We start from the raw sequence: 13,752 nt of genomic DNA on the forward strand, positions 1-13,752 counted from the left end.
CAAAAGGGGTAGCCCTGTCACAGGGGTAAGCACATTTTTACGTTGGTTTTGAGGAAATCTGCCACTTTGCACAGACACACATCATTCTGTCTCACCATGTGGATTCATAATGGCTGATAAATCAATTCAAACATTTACAAGCTGGCTCAGTTCAGATGTGTCACATTTCTCCTATTATCCAGGATTAACACTGACATAAATGAACATGAATAATACTTGTACTATTTTCAGAGACCATTTATCATGGGGCATATTTGAACAAAGCTAGGTTGACCAATACACAAACAGAAGTGCGTGTCACATTCATTGCTTTGGGGGAGATTATCGCTTCATCGTCTCAGGGTAATCTAATCAGCAATGGTGGTTGGAATCATAACTAGCACAGAATACTCATTGGGTGGACCAATACAGATCTGCTCTAAATATAAAACATTTAATTTAATAGTTGCAAACAGTTAATGCCTGAGACTATTTTAGAGTCGAGATGATTGTGAAAGCATTCAAGATAATTGTGGCACTACAGCTATACTATTAGTGCCTGGATTTCTGGTTAACCACATCTTGTTCCCTGCACACAGCGTTGTCTTGCTTTTGGGTTATAAACCATCTCGGTTAGCAGAATCCCTGCTCCATGAAATAAACAAGACGTTGACATCCTACAAGTATGCTTTATTATATGACAACCAACTTGAACGCTGATCAAACAATTAGGAACTATATAATGGAAATCTGATGACAAAAAAAACAACAAAGTACTTTCATACATGACATCAACCAATTTATTCTGTTGAAGGTTATGTATATCTCCCAATGTAGTGTGATGAAGCAGACATATCCACAGGATACAAGATACAAAAGCACCAAAGCAAGAACCGAAGGATAGACAGACAGCATGTGGAGTTGTAAACATGAACACGGAGAATCATTATCTCCTCAAAGTTCTGTATGACTGCAGATTGTTGACAAAGGGACGTAAGTCCACACCCAGGAATAAGGAAAGTTTGGAATGCTTCATTGACAACGTGGTCTATTCAGATTGATGGTACTTTGTCTCACTTTGAAACGCTCTTTGGCAGAGGAGGATTACACTTCATGCTTTGTTGGTTTTTTTTGTGTGTGTGTTACACACACATGGCTGGTTGAACATCACATCTGAGATTGGGGAGTTCGTGCAAACGAAGATCAAAAAAATGAGATGAATGCAAACAACTTTGATCTTCTCTGACACTTGGTATCAAAACAGGAAGTGCAACCCAAAACAAATTCAGATCTAAAGCCTTCAGCTATTAACAAGACTTACTAGGATTGTACACAAAAATCGGCAAGTAATAATGAATCTTTGTTTAATTAAAAACACTAACTACAAAAAGTAAGAATTAACTCTGATAACAGACACACATTTAAGATATACTCTAATATTGTAAAATGGTATAAGAAAAGTACAGTACTAAAATTCTATCGAGTAAGTTTTGTTTGACCCAAAGTTCACACACAAACATTCAAAACTAGAGTTGTCTCCTTTGCAGGAGATCACGTTTTTGTTCATAACTTTGGATGTGAGACATTCAAACAAATATAAATAATTTAACAGTTTAAATTAAAGTGAGTAATATTCCATCATTACAAAGTTGTTAAGATTACAAATCAGCATATTGTAGTATATTTTTCCTGCGTGTGTTCATGTCTGTTGATTGCTAAAATACAACCAAATCCAACTTTCAGACAATGCATGCAACTGTAAGTCATATCCATATAACACACTTCCAAAATTCATGACTTTGTGGAGCTGTAAAATCACTTCTTTCATGGTCCAAGAAACAACGTCATTTCTGAAAAAAAATTATGGATTTTTATAAAATGCACTGTAAAACATGAAAAATGTTACATTTTCTTCTTGTTTGAATAATGTTGGTGCCAATATCCCCTTCATGAACTATGTTAACTGTTAACTGTTCTTCACACTGACTTAACAAAAACAGGTTGTTCAGCATGACCTGAGTCACTACTCTTCATATGCATGACCTGGGGGAGACAAATGGCGAATGTTGTTATTGTTGCATTCATGCAAAACATGCATTCATTACAGTATTTGTCCTGGCAAACGACACTTCTGAAAAAACAATCATTTCATGTTTTAATTGAATTGTTCTTACAGCTATCTTGGTTGGGTTTACTAACTTTACAACGTAAAGTCTGTTACTATCAGAATTCAATTCACTGCTGCTGCTCACTGCCTAAAAGCCGAAATAGGAAACATTAAAACATCTGTAGCTAACTGTCTTAAGAACCTTAGTGCATGGCTGACAATTTCTCGACACTGAGATCTCAAATGGCGACCTTGTCTTGGCTGTTCAGACATGCTGACAATTAGCTGACAAAGGCCCTTCACAAAAACAGACCCAACAAGTTGTGACACGGCCACACAATGCATTAGTATTCACTTGATCAGGTCAAGTTGAACAACCTGTACAGTGTAAACTATACATGTACTAGCATGCTTGATCAAAAACAGACTGCTTGGGTGATTCCATGTTCTGATGTTGCTCAGTACTGCTGATAATGGCAATAGAGTGGTACAGTCCAGTTGATTCAAAATCTCACAATGAATTGCACTTGAACTCAAAAACAAATAATCATATAATTTTTGTCAACAAAATATAAAAGTTATTTTCATTCGATACTGCAAGGGTGTATGTAAATATATATTATTCCAGGCAGTGTCAGATTTGATGATACCCCAGATGAGTTCAATCCGCTAGCAACTCATTGTGTTTCTGCAGTGTGGCTTGCATTCACCCAAGTCTCATGAAGATATACAGGTTCAAACCCCTCTTCCCTCTTTTGATGTATTGTGCGTAAATAATTATTTCTGCGATCTTTCAAAAAGAACACGTCTCACTTTCCCGCTAACTTTGGTGTACTGAAATCTGAACTTATGAAGCAATTTCCAAAGTTGGTACTTAGATAATGAGAGGGAATGCTGAGTTTAGGATTGTGTTCTGGACTAGTTGTTTTGAAGCGAATCAAGTTTTTCAATTTTCCTGGATTTTGATACGACCCCTTCCTGGGCACTCGTGTTTGAAGATGGAGTTTGTCATTGTTTTAATAATGTTTTCAATTGCTGCTCTGGCACCCCAACAGCACAAGATGTCGTTTAAGAAATTTATCATAAAATGGTCTACCCCACCGAGTATCAACACTTTAACATCAGCAGTAAACTTCACTGTGTGAGATGAATCAATCACTCAGTCAATAGGATAAGCTGTCACGTGACTAATTTGCCTGTGCCTCTCCCTTACCTGGCTTTTACCTGAGCTGTTGCTACACCCTTATGACAAATCTTGCAGTAGCGCATGAAAATAATGACGGTTTGTTAAACAACTTACATATTTTGTCGGCAAAAATTACAACAAAATTCTGCAGAGTTAATGTGCTTTTCCTATTCACTTTGGCATTAGTTTGAGTCATTTACAAGTATTTGTTTTTGTGTTAGAATGCAATTCATTGTGGAGATTTTGACTCAAATGGACTGTACTGTTGATTCATGTGATTAAGTTTTTTAATATCCACAAAGGTTTTTATGATAAGTTCTGCTCCAGAGAAGAACATTACCACCAATTTCAGTCAAAGTCAAATTTGTTGTCACTGAAATGCAAAAGTCATTTTATTGAGAACTCCCAAACCATCAAAAGACACCAGTTGACAACCAGACCTATGTATGTGCCATTACTTACTGTGACTGACTGGTTATTTACTGGCAGTGGCACCGCTGCTCTCTCCAGTGACTCCTGGTTGTGCAGCAGCTAGGAAACAAATAACAGGATAAAAAGCTGTAAATCAGATCACAAAAGCCATATTTTACAAAATTCCTACAGTTCAAAACAATAGTTCAATTACCCATATCATGATATTGTTGTTAAATGCGTAAGCAACCTGGATCAAATTTTGCCACTGAAGATCAGTGAGTGAGTGAGTTTAGTTTTAGCTACACTCAGCGATATGCCAGCTATATAGCATCAGTCTGTAAATAATTTAGTCTGGACCAGACAATCCTGTTATCAACATCATGAGCATCAATCTGTGCAAGTGGGAACTGATGACGTGTCCGCCATGTCAGCCAGCCTGTTCTGAATATCTAAATCATACTGGGTCAATTAAAAGTACAATCCCAATGGTAGTCGTCAGCTGAGGCACCGTCTACTCACCTCGGTGTGCATTGCGCTTCTTTTCATTTAAGTGGAGGACAAGGGTGGCAATCAGCTGCATGTACTGCTCCTAGAAAAACACAACATGGATGTCACTTCACTGTGTAGCACACACAGACAAACTTTGCATACAGCAAATATTAGCTGACCCTGGACACATATGTTGCAAATTATTTTGCAAGCACAATGCAGATTTCTTTTTCTAATTTATGCAAAATATTTAACACTTATCATATTAAAAGCATGAGGATAATAATTTCTTTATCCTGTAAAATTGTAACTTGATAATTCATGCTTGAGACATATTGCTATTCTCTGTGTGCAAGGATAGACCATTTTGAACCTGACTGTGACCGTGGTTAATGGTCAAGCATGTTGTTGTATAGTAAAAGGATATGTATTACAAGAAATATTTCAAACATGCATTATAAATAGATTCTATTCAATTTTGATAATATTTACAATACGAAAAAACATAGGGAAGTAATATCTTTATCAGACATCTTACTTAAAATATGGGTAATGATAACTGCCAAGTTACTTCATGAAATGGGTATTTTTACACACTAGGATCTGAGTGTTCTAACCTATTTATATCATGATTAATATCGTCAGCAACATATATGATGATGTTTTTCTGATTGAAATTAAGAAACGATGACCGTACTGGACCCTACTCATTGGCAACTTCCCTTTAGGCCTGTTCAATAAGGGTTGTTATCTCCCTTTAATGATTGTCCCCCTTTGTTTTTCCCACTTCCAGGGAGCAAAAGTTTGTGTGAAACTGTCAGAAAGTAAGCAAAGCGTAACGAATGACCTGGATAGACATGGGTTTAACATTGGAAAACTTGGTTTTCCCTCCTCCAAGCGAGATTCATGAAGACAGAATAAAAAAACGCAAGGTCACCTGGTTTACTACCACACTTGGCGAAGTATCGAGTATGCGAAAATGGGATTCAGTGTTGAGAACATTCCAATCATACGATTCTCCGATTTGTACAACTATTTAGTCTTGAGCAGGAATAGAACTTTTGATTCCCAACATAATGAAAGCAAAGCAAAGTGACAACTGAAAGCTAAAGTGTTTCATGAAGATCGCATAGTAAACAGCACCGCATACAGTGAAATAGACATCGATCGCTTCTATTGTCAGATGTGGTCAAGTCAAGTCAGCTGGATGTACATGTAGTGCTGGGTAAGGTATTAATATTATTACAGCTTGTTGTTTTAACAACTGTTGCAAATAAATCACCGTAAATAATTTTGAAGTTTATTTTATGTTTAAATATTACTAGGTTTATTAGTATCAGCTTGATTGGTGGCCAAAACTAAAAGTGACCTCATAGTAATATAACAGCATGGAAGTTTTGGTAATAATATCAATTTCTGGTTGTCTCGTCCAGACTTTATTGTTTACAGGCAACCATCAAATTGCTTGAAAACAATGTGTAGGTCATTAAACAACCCACAGATGTGAGGGCTATGTGAACCAAAAGAATGCTATGAAACTAAATGTAAGTCATGAGGAACTTCATGGTCTATTTTACTAGACTCCCATGACACCATTAACCTCCATGTTTGAGATTTATTTCATGGTAAAATGCAGCATTTACATGGCAATAAAGAGACCGGTTCACATAAAGGTCAGCGCATTATCTGTTGTTCCTGTCATAAAGCTATTCAAATATCAGCATCATTGAGTCCAGATGGCAGGAACATGCACAGATTACAATACTCCAGTCACTGACCATATACCTGTTCTACCTGTGTGTACCTGCTGATTGGACAGGTGGAATGGGTCAAGTGCCAGTTAGGTTACTTATGGGCAGTGTGGAATTAAGAAAGCATATTAATTTATGGAGCACGTGGGAGGTGGGTTTGGCCTCTGATACAGGCAGTGACTCATATTCATTGTTCAGGGAGTCTTTGTACTCTCTGCATGGCTTTTCTTAACACACAGTTCAGGAAAAACAGTGTATTCAATCCATTCCCACTATATGGAGCTTTTCTGTTATACTGAAACTGAGGCACATCTTATTTTCATAGCATTATTCTTAGGAAATGGAGATAAATTTGTGTGGGACATTGTGAGGTCAGGCATTGTTCTAATTTAGTGTTGGTTATAGTCAGAAACATTCCAATAAACAAATAATCAAGTCTGGACCAGACAATACCATGACTGATACAATGAGCAACAACCCATGCTGTTAAAATATGCTGACACTCAAACATGTCACATCCTTATCAGGCTGTCACTTATCAAACTGGTCCTCACCCGACTTGTAGCGCTATTGTATAGGACATTTTCCATTTCTTCACTTGAGTTGGTTTCAGGCCCGAGTTCTGCACCTTCCCGAGCTGCCTCTCTGTAACAAAACCATATAAACATCAAACTCATGACTCGCTGCAGACTCAAACAGAATTCAGCCAGTTGCTTTGACATTGTTCGATTTATGCTCCATATATGATTTATATTTCATATGATGAAAATGTCCTTCAGAAGCCGGACCACACATAGACCATCTGCATTCGCAGATATATACTACTCAAAGAGGATAAGGATCATGAGAGTTTGACTAGAGTCGTACAATAGACTTAGGTGTTTCTTAACCTTTTTTAAATAGTATATATCCTGGCAAATGTGGAAGGATATTTACAATATCTAATTGAATTGCGTTGATATGTCCATCACATTGACATGCAAGGTCCTGACCTAGTTGTCAAAATGAATTATTTATCGTCACCTGGTCATCAACACAAACAGGTATTGACTATATGCAGGGTTTGATACAATCAGCCATGAGCTACATACTTAGCATTCTGTGAGTTATGTTGTACTGAAAGCTTAACACAGATATCACTTAAAGGGAGACTCCCTACCACTAGCAGTCTAATGTAATACTTTGTGGCATGTTGTGAAAAACGCCTTGATTCTGCTTAATTATTTTATCACACTGTAATGTAAGCTAACATTAAACATGACCCTATCATGCTGAAAATGACATTTTCCAAAGTAAAGCTGACCTTTCACCTGAAAGAAGACAGAATCTGAATTTTAGCTCCAGTTGTAGCCAACCCCAAGTACCCAAACCAACCCAACCCCTAACCCCAACTACCCAAACCAACCCAACCCCTAACCCCAACTCCAAACCAAGAGTCCATGATGCAAGTATCAAGTGTTGGGTACAAAATGTCCATGCCTGGCAAAACTCTTCACATGCACAAAACTGTCTTATGATACATATACTTAAGCTTATTTCTACTTAAACAGACCCGTGAAGGTCTGGGGTAGAACAGGCCTTCAGCAACCCATGCTTGCCATAACAGGCAACTATGTTTGTCGGATAGGATAGTGTGGTCAGGCTCACTGACTTTTGTTGACGCATGTCATCGGTCCCCAATGGTGCAGATCTATGCTCATGCTGTTTATCACTGAATTGTCTGGTCCAGACTTGATTATTTACAGACCGCCACCATATAGCTGGAATATTGCTGAGTGCGGCGTAAAACTAAACTCACACACTCACTTCTACTTAAACATATCAAACTTAGAAGGAGTGACAGAGAAGTCAGATAGAAGAGTCAACATTAATGACTTGTAGCCATGGAGATTTACTGTTATTGCCATTAAACAAGGTGTCATGACTCACAACAGGTCAGGGTAATCCTGTGGGTTGCCAGGTCCTACCAATGACCTACCCATCCTGAGTACCCCATCTACCTGTCCCAGTGCCGCTTGAGACTACACTGCCATCATTTCGTTCCTACAATATCCAGAATCAGTTCGTGTGACAGTCTAATGTTTGTTTATAAAACACTTCATTCCTCATCATGGTGTCAAGGGTCACAGTAGGAATTGTTTAACAAAGGCCTTTATTACCAGCTATAGACAGGTGCTTGCATTGTTCAAACAAACATAGAAGGCAGGGACAATAAACAATACTGTACATCTAATAAGGGTTTTAGATTCAAGAGGCTTGACAGACTGTGCCTTCAATATTGACAAAATAGACTTCTAATCCCACAAAAAACAGTTACACTCTAAAATCTTTATAGAATATTTTCATACACATGTCCTACAGAAAATAATTCTTAACACAATGTTATTGAAATTGCATTTCAGAGTTTTTAAGTCAAGTGATCTGTTGACCATCACATTCACACTACAGTTCAAACAAAACTAAAGCTTTGTGACTGGATGAAATTGTCCTGATGGCTGTAACAAATGCAGAAATATTTCCACCCTCAAGTCCTTTGCATAATTCATAGATGATAAATCTTCATGACATTTATCTGAATTATAAACACAACAAGCTCCAGGGTTGATAAGAGTATTTCAAATGGATCTTGCAATGAGCAACAGGAAATAGGAATTATTGCTGAAAACACAGATTGAATGAGTGAGTGAGATAAAATTGAGTATTATGCTGCCTTGAACAGTATATAGCCCTGTTATAGTATGCCCAATATCTGTTCAATATCATCAACAAATTAGTTAACACATATTTTATAAGGAGTAGACACCATTGGCCAAATCCAATACCAGATTGTTGTTCAATTCAGGCTACCGAACAGCCAGATTTAGCTAGAAACAGAAATCCCTTAAGAATTTCTTAAATTTAACAAACAGATTAGTTATAGTCTAACCCTTGTTACCTATGCCGTGAATCTAAATGTTGCTATCAGCTGTTTTCTTTGACACCTTTTTCAATGTGCACTCAATAAAACTGTAATTGTATTCTAATCAAAAGGAAAAACTGTAATTGTATTCTAATCAAAAGGAAAAACTGTAATTGTATTCTAATCAAAAGTAAAAACTGTAATTGTATTCTAATCAAAAGGAAAAAATGTAATTGTATTCTAATCAAAAGGAAAAACTGTAATTGTATTCTAATCATGTCACCCATGCTTCTTAAACATGCAATAAAGAAACATGTCGTAGTCTGTTCTGCATACTGACACACCTCTTACTTCCCCTTTAGCAGTACTGGTGGAAACATGTGGGATCATCAATAAAACATAGGCAGTCTACAGCAAGGTACCGCTCCACAATAGTGGGAGTGCACTATAACTAAACAGTAGCTTATTGAAGAGTGAGTGAGTTCTACGCCACAATGGGGACACTAGAAGAAATCAGCTTCACACATTGAGCATGTTGAGGGTGGGGATAGAACCCAGGCCTTCGGTGTGTCACGAGTGAACACTTTAACTGACTTACTGACCTTATTCCTTTCATCTAAGAACCATTTTCCAGATCAGTTAGATCTGCCTCATTCATGTATCTGATCATCCTCAATATCTCTAGGGTATATGTTCCTATAAGTCTCATTTATACCCTGGATGCATCTATGAGTCAGCCCGGTAAATGTATTACCTCCCCTAGCTGGCTCCGCATTCTCAAAGTAGCCAATCAGCTAAGCCACTGTTACAACCAACCAGTGTCAACAAAGATAGCAGTTGCAGTTGTGAAGGTCTGGAGAAATCACTGAGAGAAACTGACAGTCCAAAACATTTAAACAATATGCAAAAACTCCTTCTTCGTCGTTCAGAGTACCTTAGTATCATTTGTGTTGCCAAGTTTAATCGGTTAGCTAACTAAACAAAGTGAAAGTGAGTTGTGATTGGTACGCTCAACTTCCCAGCATAGATTAAATAAAAAGCGAGTCAAGGAAGGTAATAAATTCATTTGGCTGAGCCACAGATGCATCCTGGGTATAGTGGAGATTTATCGAAATGTTTTATCGTTTTAAGGAAGTGTGTAATCAATGTTTACTGATCCGAATTAAACACATGTTGCCATGGTAAAATATAAGTTCTGTAAGCTTTGTTAGTCATGAATTACTGATAGTGTTTTACAACAGAAGTGAGTGAGTTGTGTTTTACGCTGCTTTTAGCAATATTCTAGCAATATCATGACAGGGGAACACCAGAAATGGGCTGTGGGAAATCAAAGTCGAGCTTTTGGCGAGATGAAACAATAGAAACACGTTATAGCCAAATAAGGAATCATGAGACTGTAAGCTGTTGAATAAGGGAGTGATTTAGGTAGAATGCCACATGGAACAGTATTCCTGGACATCTAAGTGTATCAGCTTAATGAGGGAGAAAAGACTGAAGTAAAACAGCTCTCAGAAGTTCACAGCTTGTGTAAAAACTCGAGCATACAGGTATGGTGTTTGAGAAAGGTATCAGTGTACATAAGGGATGCAACTCTTCCCCGAGCAAAATGCAAGACCTGTGACAACTGGACCACCTGCCCCACCCCCATCTAATATGGATATAACATTTCCAGTTTGGAACTACCGATAATTTACCTTGAGATCAAAATATTGTAATTTAACCCATGATTTTTGGAAGAGTCCATAATATTTGTTTTATGCGACTTGGATCTGATACTGGTGAAGCAGTGGGCCATGGCACATTCTTTAAGAATATGTATACGCTATTATAACACACCAGGGAATAATTATAACAGCTTTGCAATATACAGTATTATTTCACTCTTTAACCAGCCAATCAAAGAATGACTTTGTTCCACTGAGAAGGCAATCAGTGACAATTCTGACCAATCTGGGATTAGGTTACATAGCACAAATGGTTTCAGTTTGTTGCTGACTTGTGTAACAAAATTTACCTAGTTTAGAAGAATCTACTCAACATGTCAGAGTTCACAAAAAGTTCATCTATATGGTAGGCTTTTATAACATCCATCCAATCAATACACCGCCTCTATCGCTAATTGACAAAGAATGGACAATCATATCACTACCAGCTTAAACATAAAGTTCATAAACAGAGTTGCAGAGTTGTGCAATTTGAATCTGCGAGTAAAACACGGCCATATTTTACTACTAGTTCATTAGCTAACAAAGAACAGAAAACCTGGAGCACTAAACTGAGGCCCTATATACATGGGACCAGATACTTAATGTTGACCATAGGTATGGTGCTGACAATTTGAGAACCATCAGTCTGAGTATCAAATCTAAATCTGTTAAAGAATCAAACTTTGAAAATATTGCAGTGCCTTTGATGGGTGGGATCATAAAGAAACACTAGCCACAGTGGCAAATATTGTTCACCCAAACCAGGCCTCTTTCAGAAACAGCCAGATGTACTTGTTGGTCACGCACTCATGCATTACGGATCAATACGGCGCTGTTCATTATTGATCGATTTCATCACTGTTATGCATCATGTAGGACAGTCGGTCTTGAAAAACACACTGTTCAGAGCACAGCACATACAACATCACCGACTATCTGGTGTTTAGATATCAGGTGTTTAACTGTATGCTGTGTTACAAGAGTTCGTAATATCCTTCTAATATACAAATAATACTTCTGAACCCTATGATACAACAGACTGACTGTGTGTTTAGCTGTATGCTGTGTTACAAGAGTTCGTAATATCCTTCTAATATACAAATAATACTTCTGAACCCTATGATACAACAGACTGACTGTGTGTTTAGCTGTATGCTGTGTTACAAGAGTTTGTAATATCCTTCTAATATACAAATAATACTTCTGAACCCTATGATACAACAGACTGACTGTGTGTTTAGCTGTATGCTGTGCTACAAGTGTTCGTAATATCCTTCTAATATACAAATAATACTTCTGAACCCTATGATACAACAGACTGACTGTGTGTTTAGCTGTATGCTGTGTTACAAGTGTTCGTAATATCCTTCTAATATACAAATAATACTTCTGAACCCTATGATACAACAGACTGACTGTGTGTTTAGCTGTATGCTGTGCTACAAGTGTTCGTAATATCCTTCTAATATACAAATAATACTTCTGAACCCTATGATACAACAGACTGACTGTGTGTTTAGCTGTATGCTGTGTTACAAGAGTTCGTAATATCCTTCTAATATACAAATAATACTTCTGAACCCTATGATACAACAGACTGACTGTGTGTTTAGCTGTATGCTGTGTTACAAGAGTTTGTAATATCCTTCTAATATACAAATAATACTTCTGAACCCTATGATACAACAGACTGACTGTGTGTTTAGCTGTATGCTGTGTTACAAGAGTTTGTAATATCCTTCTAATATACAAATAATACTTCTGAACCCTATGATACAACAGACTGACTGTGTGTTTAGCCGTATGCTGTGCTACAAGAGTTTGTAATATCCTTCTAATATACAAATGATACTTCTGAACCCTATGATACAACAGACTGACTGTGTGTTTAGCTGTATGCTGTGTTACAAGAGTTCGTAATATCCTTCTAATATACAAATAATACTTCTGAACCCTATGATACAACAGACTGACTGTGTGTTTAGCTGTATGCTGTGTTACAAGAGTTCGTAATATCCTTCTAATATACAAATAATACTTCTGAACCCTATGATACAACAGACTGACTGTGTGTTTAGCTGTATGCTGTGTTACAAGAGTTCGTAATATCCTTCTAATATACAAATAATACTTCTGAACCCTATGATACAACAGACTGACTGTGTGTTTAGCTGTATGCTGTGTTACAAGAGTTCGTAATATCCTTCTAATATACAAATAATACTTCTGAACCCTATGATAAAACAGACTGACTATGTTCGCCGTTGATTTCACACATATACCATGTATACTATTAAAAAATTCTATCATAGACTGTTGGAAAGAAGAACAGGTATTTGTGTTAGTCCCACTGAACACTATTTAATTTTGTGAACTAGACTGAGTTACATTTGTTATTTCCGAGATTACACCTTCTCAGTATAGTAGATTTGAGTGCTTTGGGGAGTTCAAGGTAAATCCAGAATTCGAACCTAGATTCTGGGAGTGATCACCTGATCACCTGGACAATGTTTCATTACCATCATTACATCATTATTGTGGTGCATTCGACCACTTTCTACAAGGCATTGTGTAATCATATACTGTGTTCACAAAATAAGAATCTCAAAATCTATATAAAAATGTCTTTCCAGTTAATGTGAAAAGAGCACTCAAATTTGAACATACTGACAGCACATTCCATGTTTGTTTCCACTGAATAGTCTCTTGTCTAAAGGCACAATATATGCCAGTCAAACAATGAAATGATCTGATATGTTCTGACCTAAAAATGCTACAGTTTTGGTGGAATTTTAACTCTCCTTAAGAGGCAGTATTTTTTTAAAGCCATATTGTGGAAGCTGTTCTGCTTCGTCTCTGAAGAAAACACAAACTTGCTTGACAACATTCCTGAACTACTTAAATTCAAATGAGATAATGACCCTCAGGTTCAATGAGGTCAGTGTATGTATCTGCCAGTATCTATCTAGTCTATTTTCCCTGGTCTGATGACTTCTTTATTGGAATGTCTCTCTGATTACAAGGACCCAGTGAGCAGAGGCGTGATACGGAACAATACCAACTAGCCCCATCCATGTACTATGGCAGATATACCATCCCCTCTCTTCATAAATGTAAAACAGCTTATCTGATGATGGGGGTGAAGGGTGTCATCAAATATGACACAAAGATGGCATTGGTGATATCTTTTGAGATCTAATCGACATGTTTTGCATTTCTGG

The 13,752-nt window shown here is 37.2% G+C and overlaps 1 protein-coding gene across 6 annotated transcripts in view; it reads right to left on the reverse strand.

Moving 5' to 3' along the window:
• Positions 1–756: 756 nt before the first annotated feature.
• The window catches only part of LOC137256169 (mediator of RNA polymerase II transcription subunit 15-like), a 41,623-nt gene continuing 28,627 nt past the window's right edge, over positions 757–13,752 (reverse strand). For all 6 annotated transcript variants that reach the window (XM_067793917.1, XM_067793878.1, XM_067793911.1 and 3 more), the window contains exons 3-6: positions 6,481–6,571; positions 4,206–4,275; positions 3,735–3,803; positions 757–1,829 (exon numbers count right to left, since the gene is read on the reverse strand). In XM_067793917.1, coding sequence (XP_067650018.1) covers positions 3,748–3,803; positions 4,206–4,275; positions 6,481–6,571 — 217 coding nt within the window. In that variant the 3' untranslated portion in view covers positions 757–1,829; positions 3,735–3,747. The remainder of the gene's footprint in view (positions 1,830–3,734; positions 3,804–4,205; positions 4,276–6,480; positions 6,572–13,752) is intronic.

Source organism: Haliotis asinina, chromosome 1 (assembly GCF_037392515.1).
Source record: "Haliotis asinina isolate JCU_RB_2024 chromosome 1, JCU_Hal_asi_v2, whole genome shotgun sequence".
NCBI lineage: Eukaryota > Metazoa > Mollusca > Gastropoda > Lepetellida > Haliotidae > Haliotis > Haliotis asinina.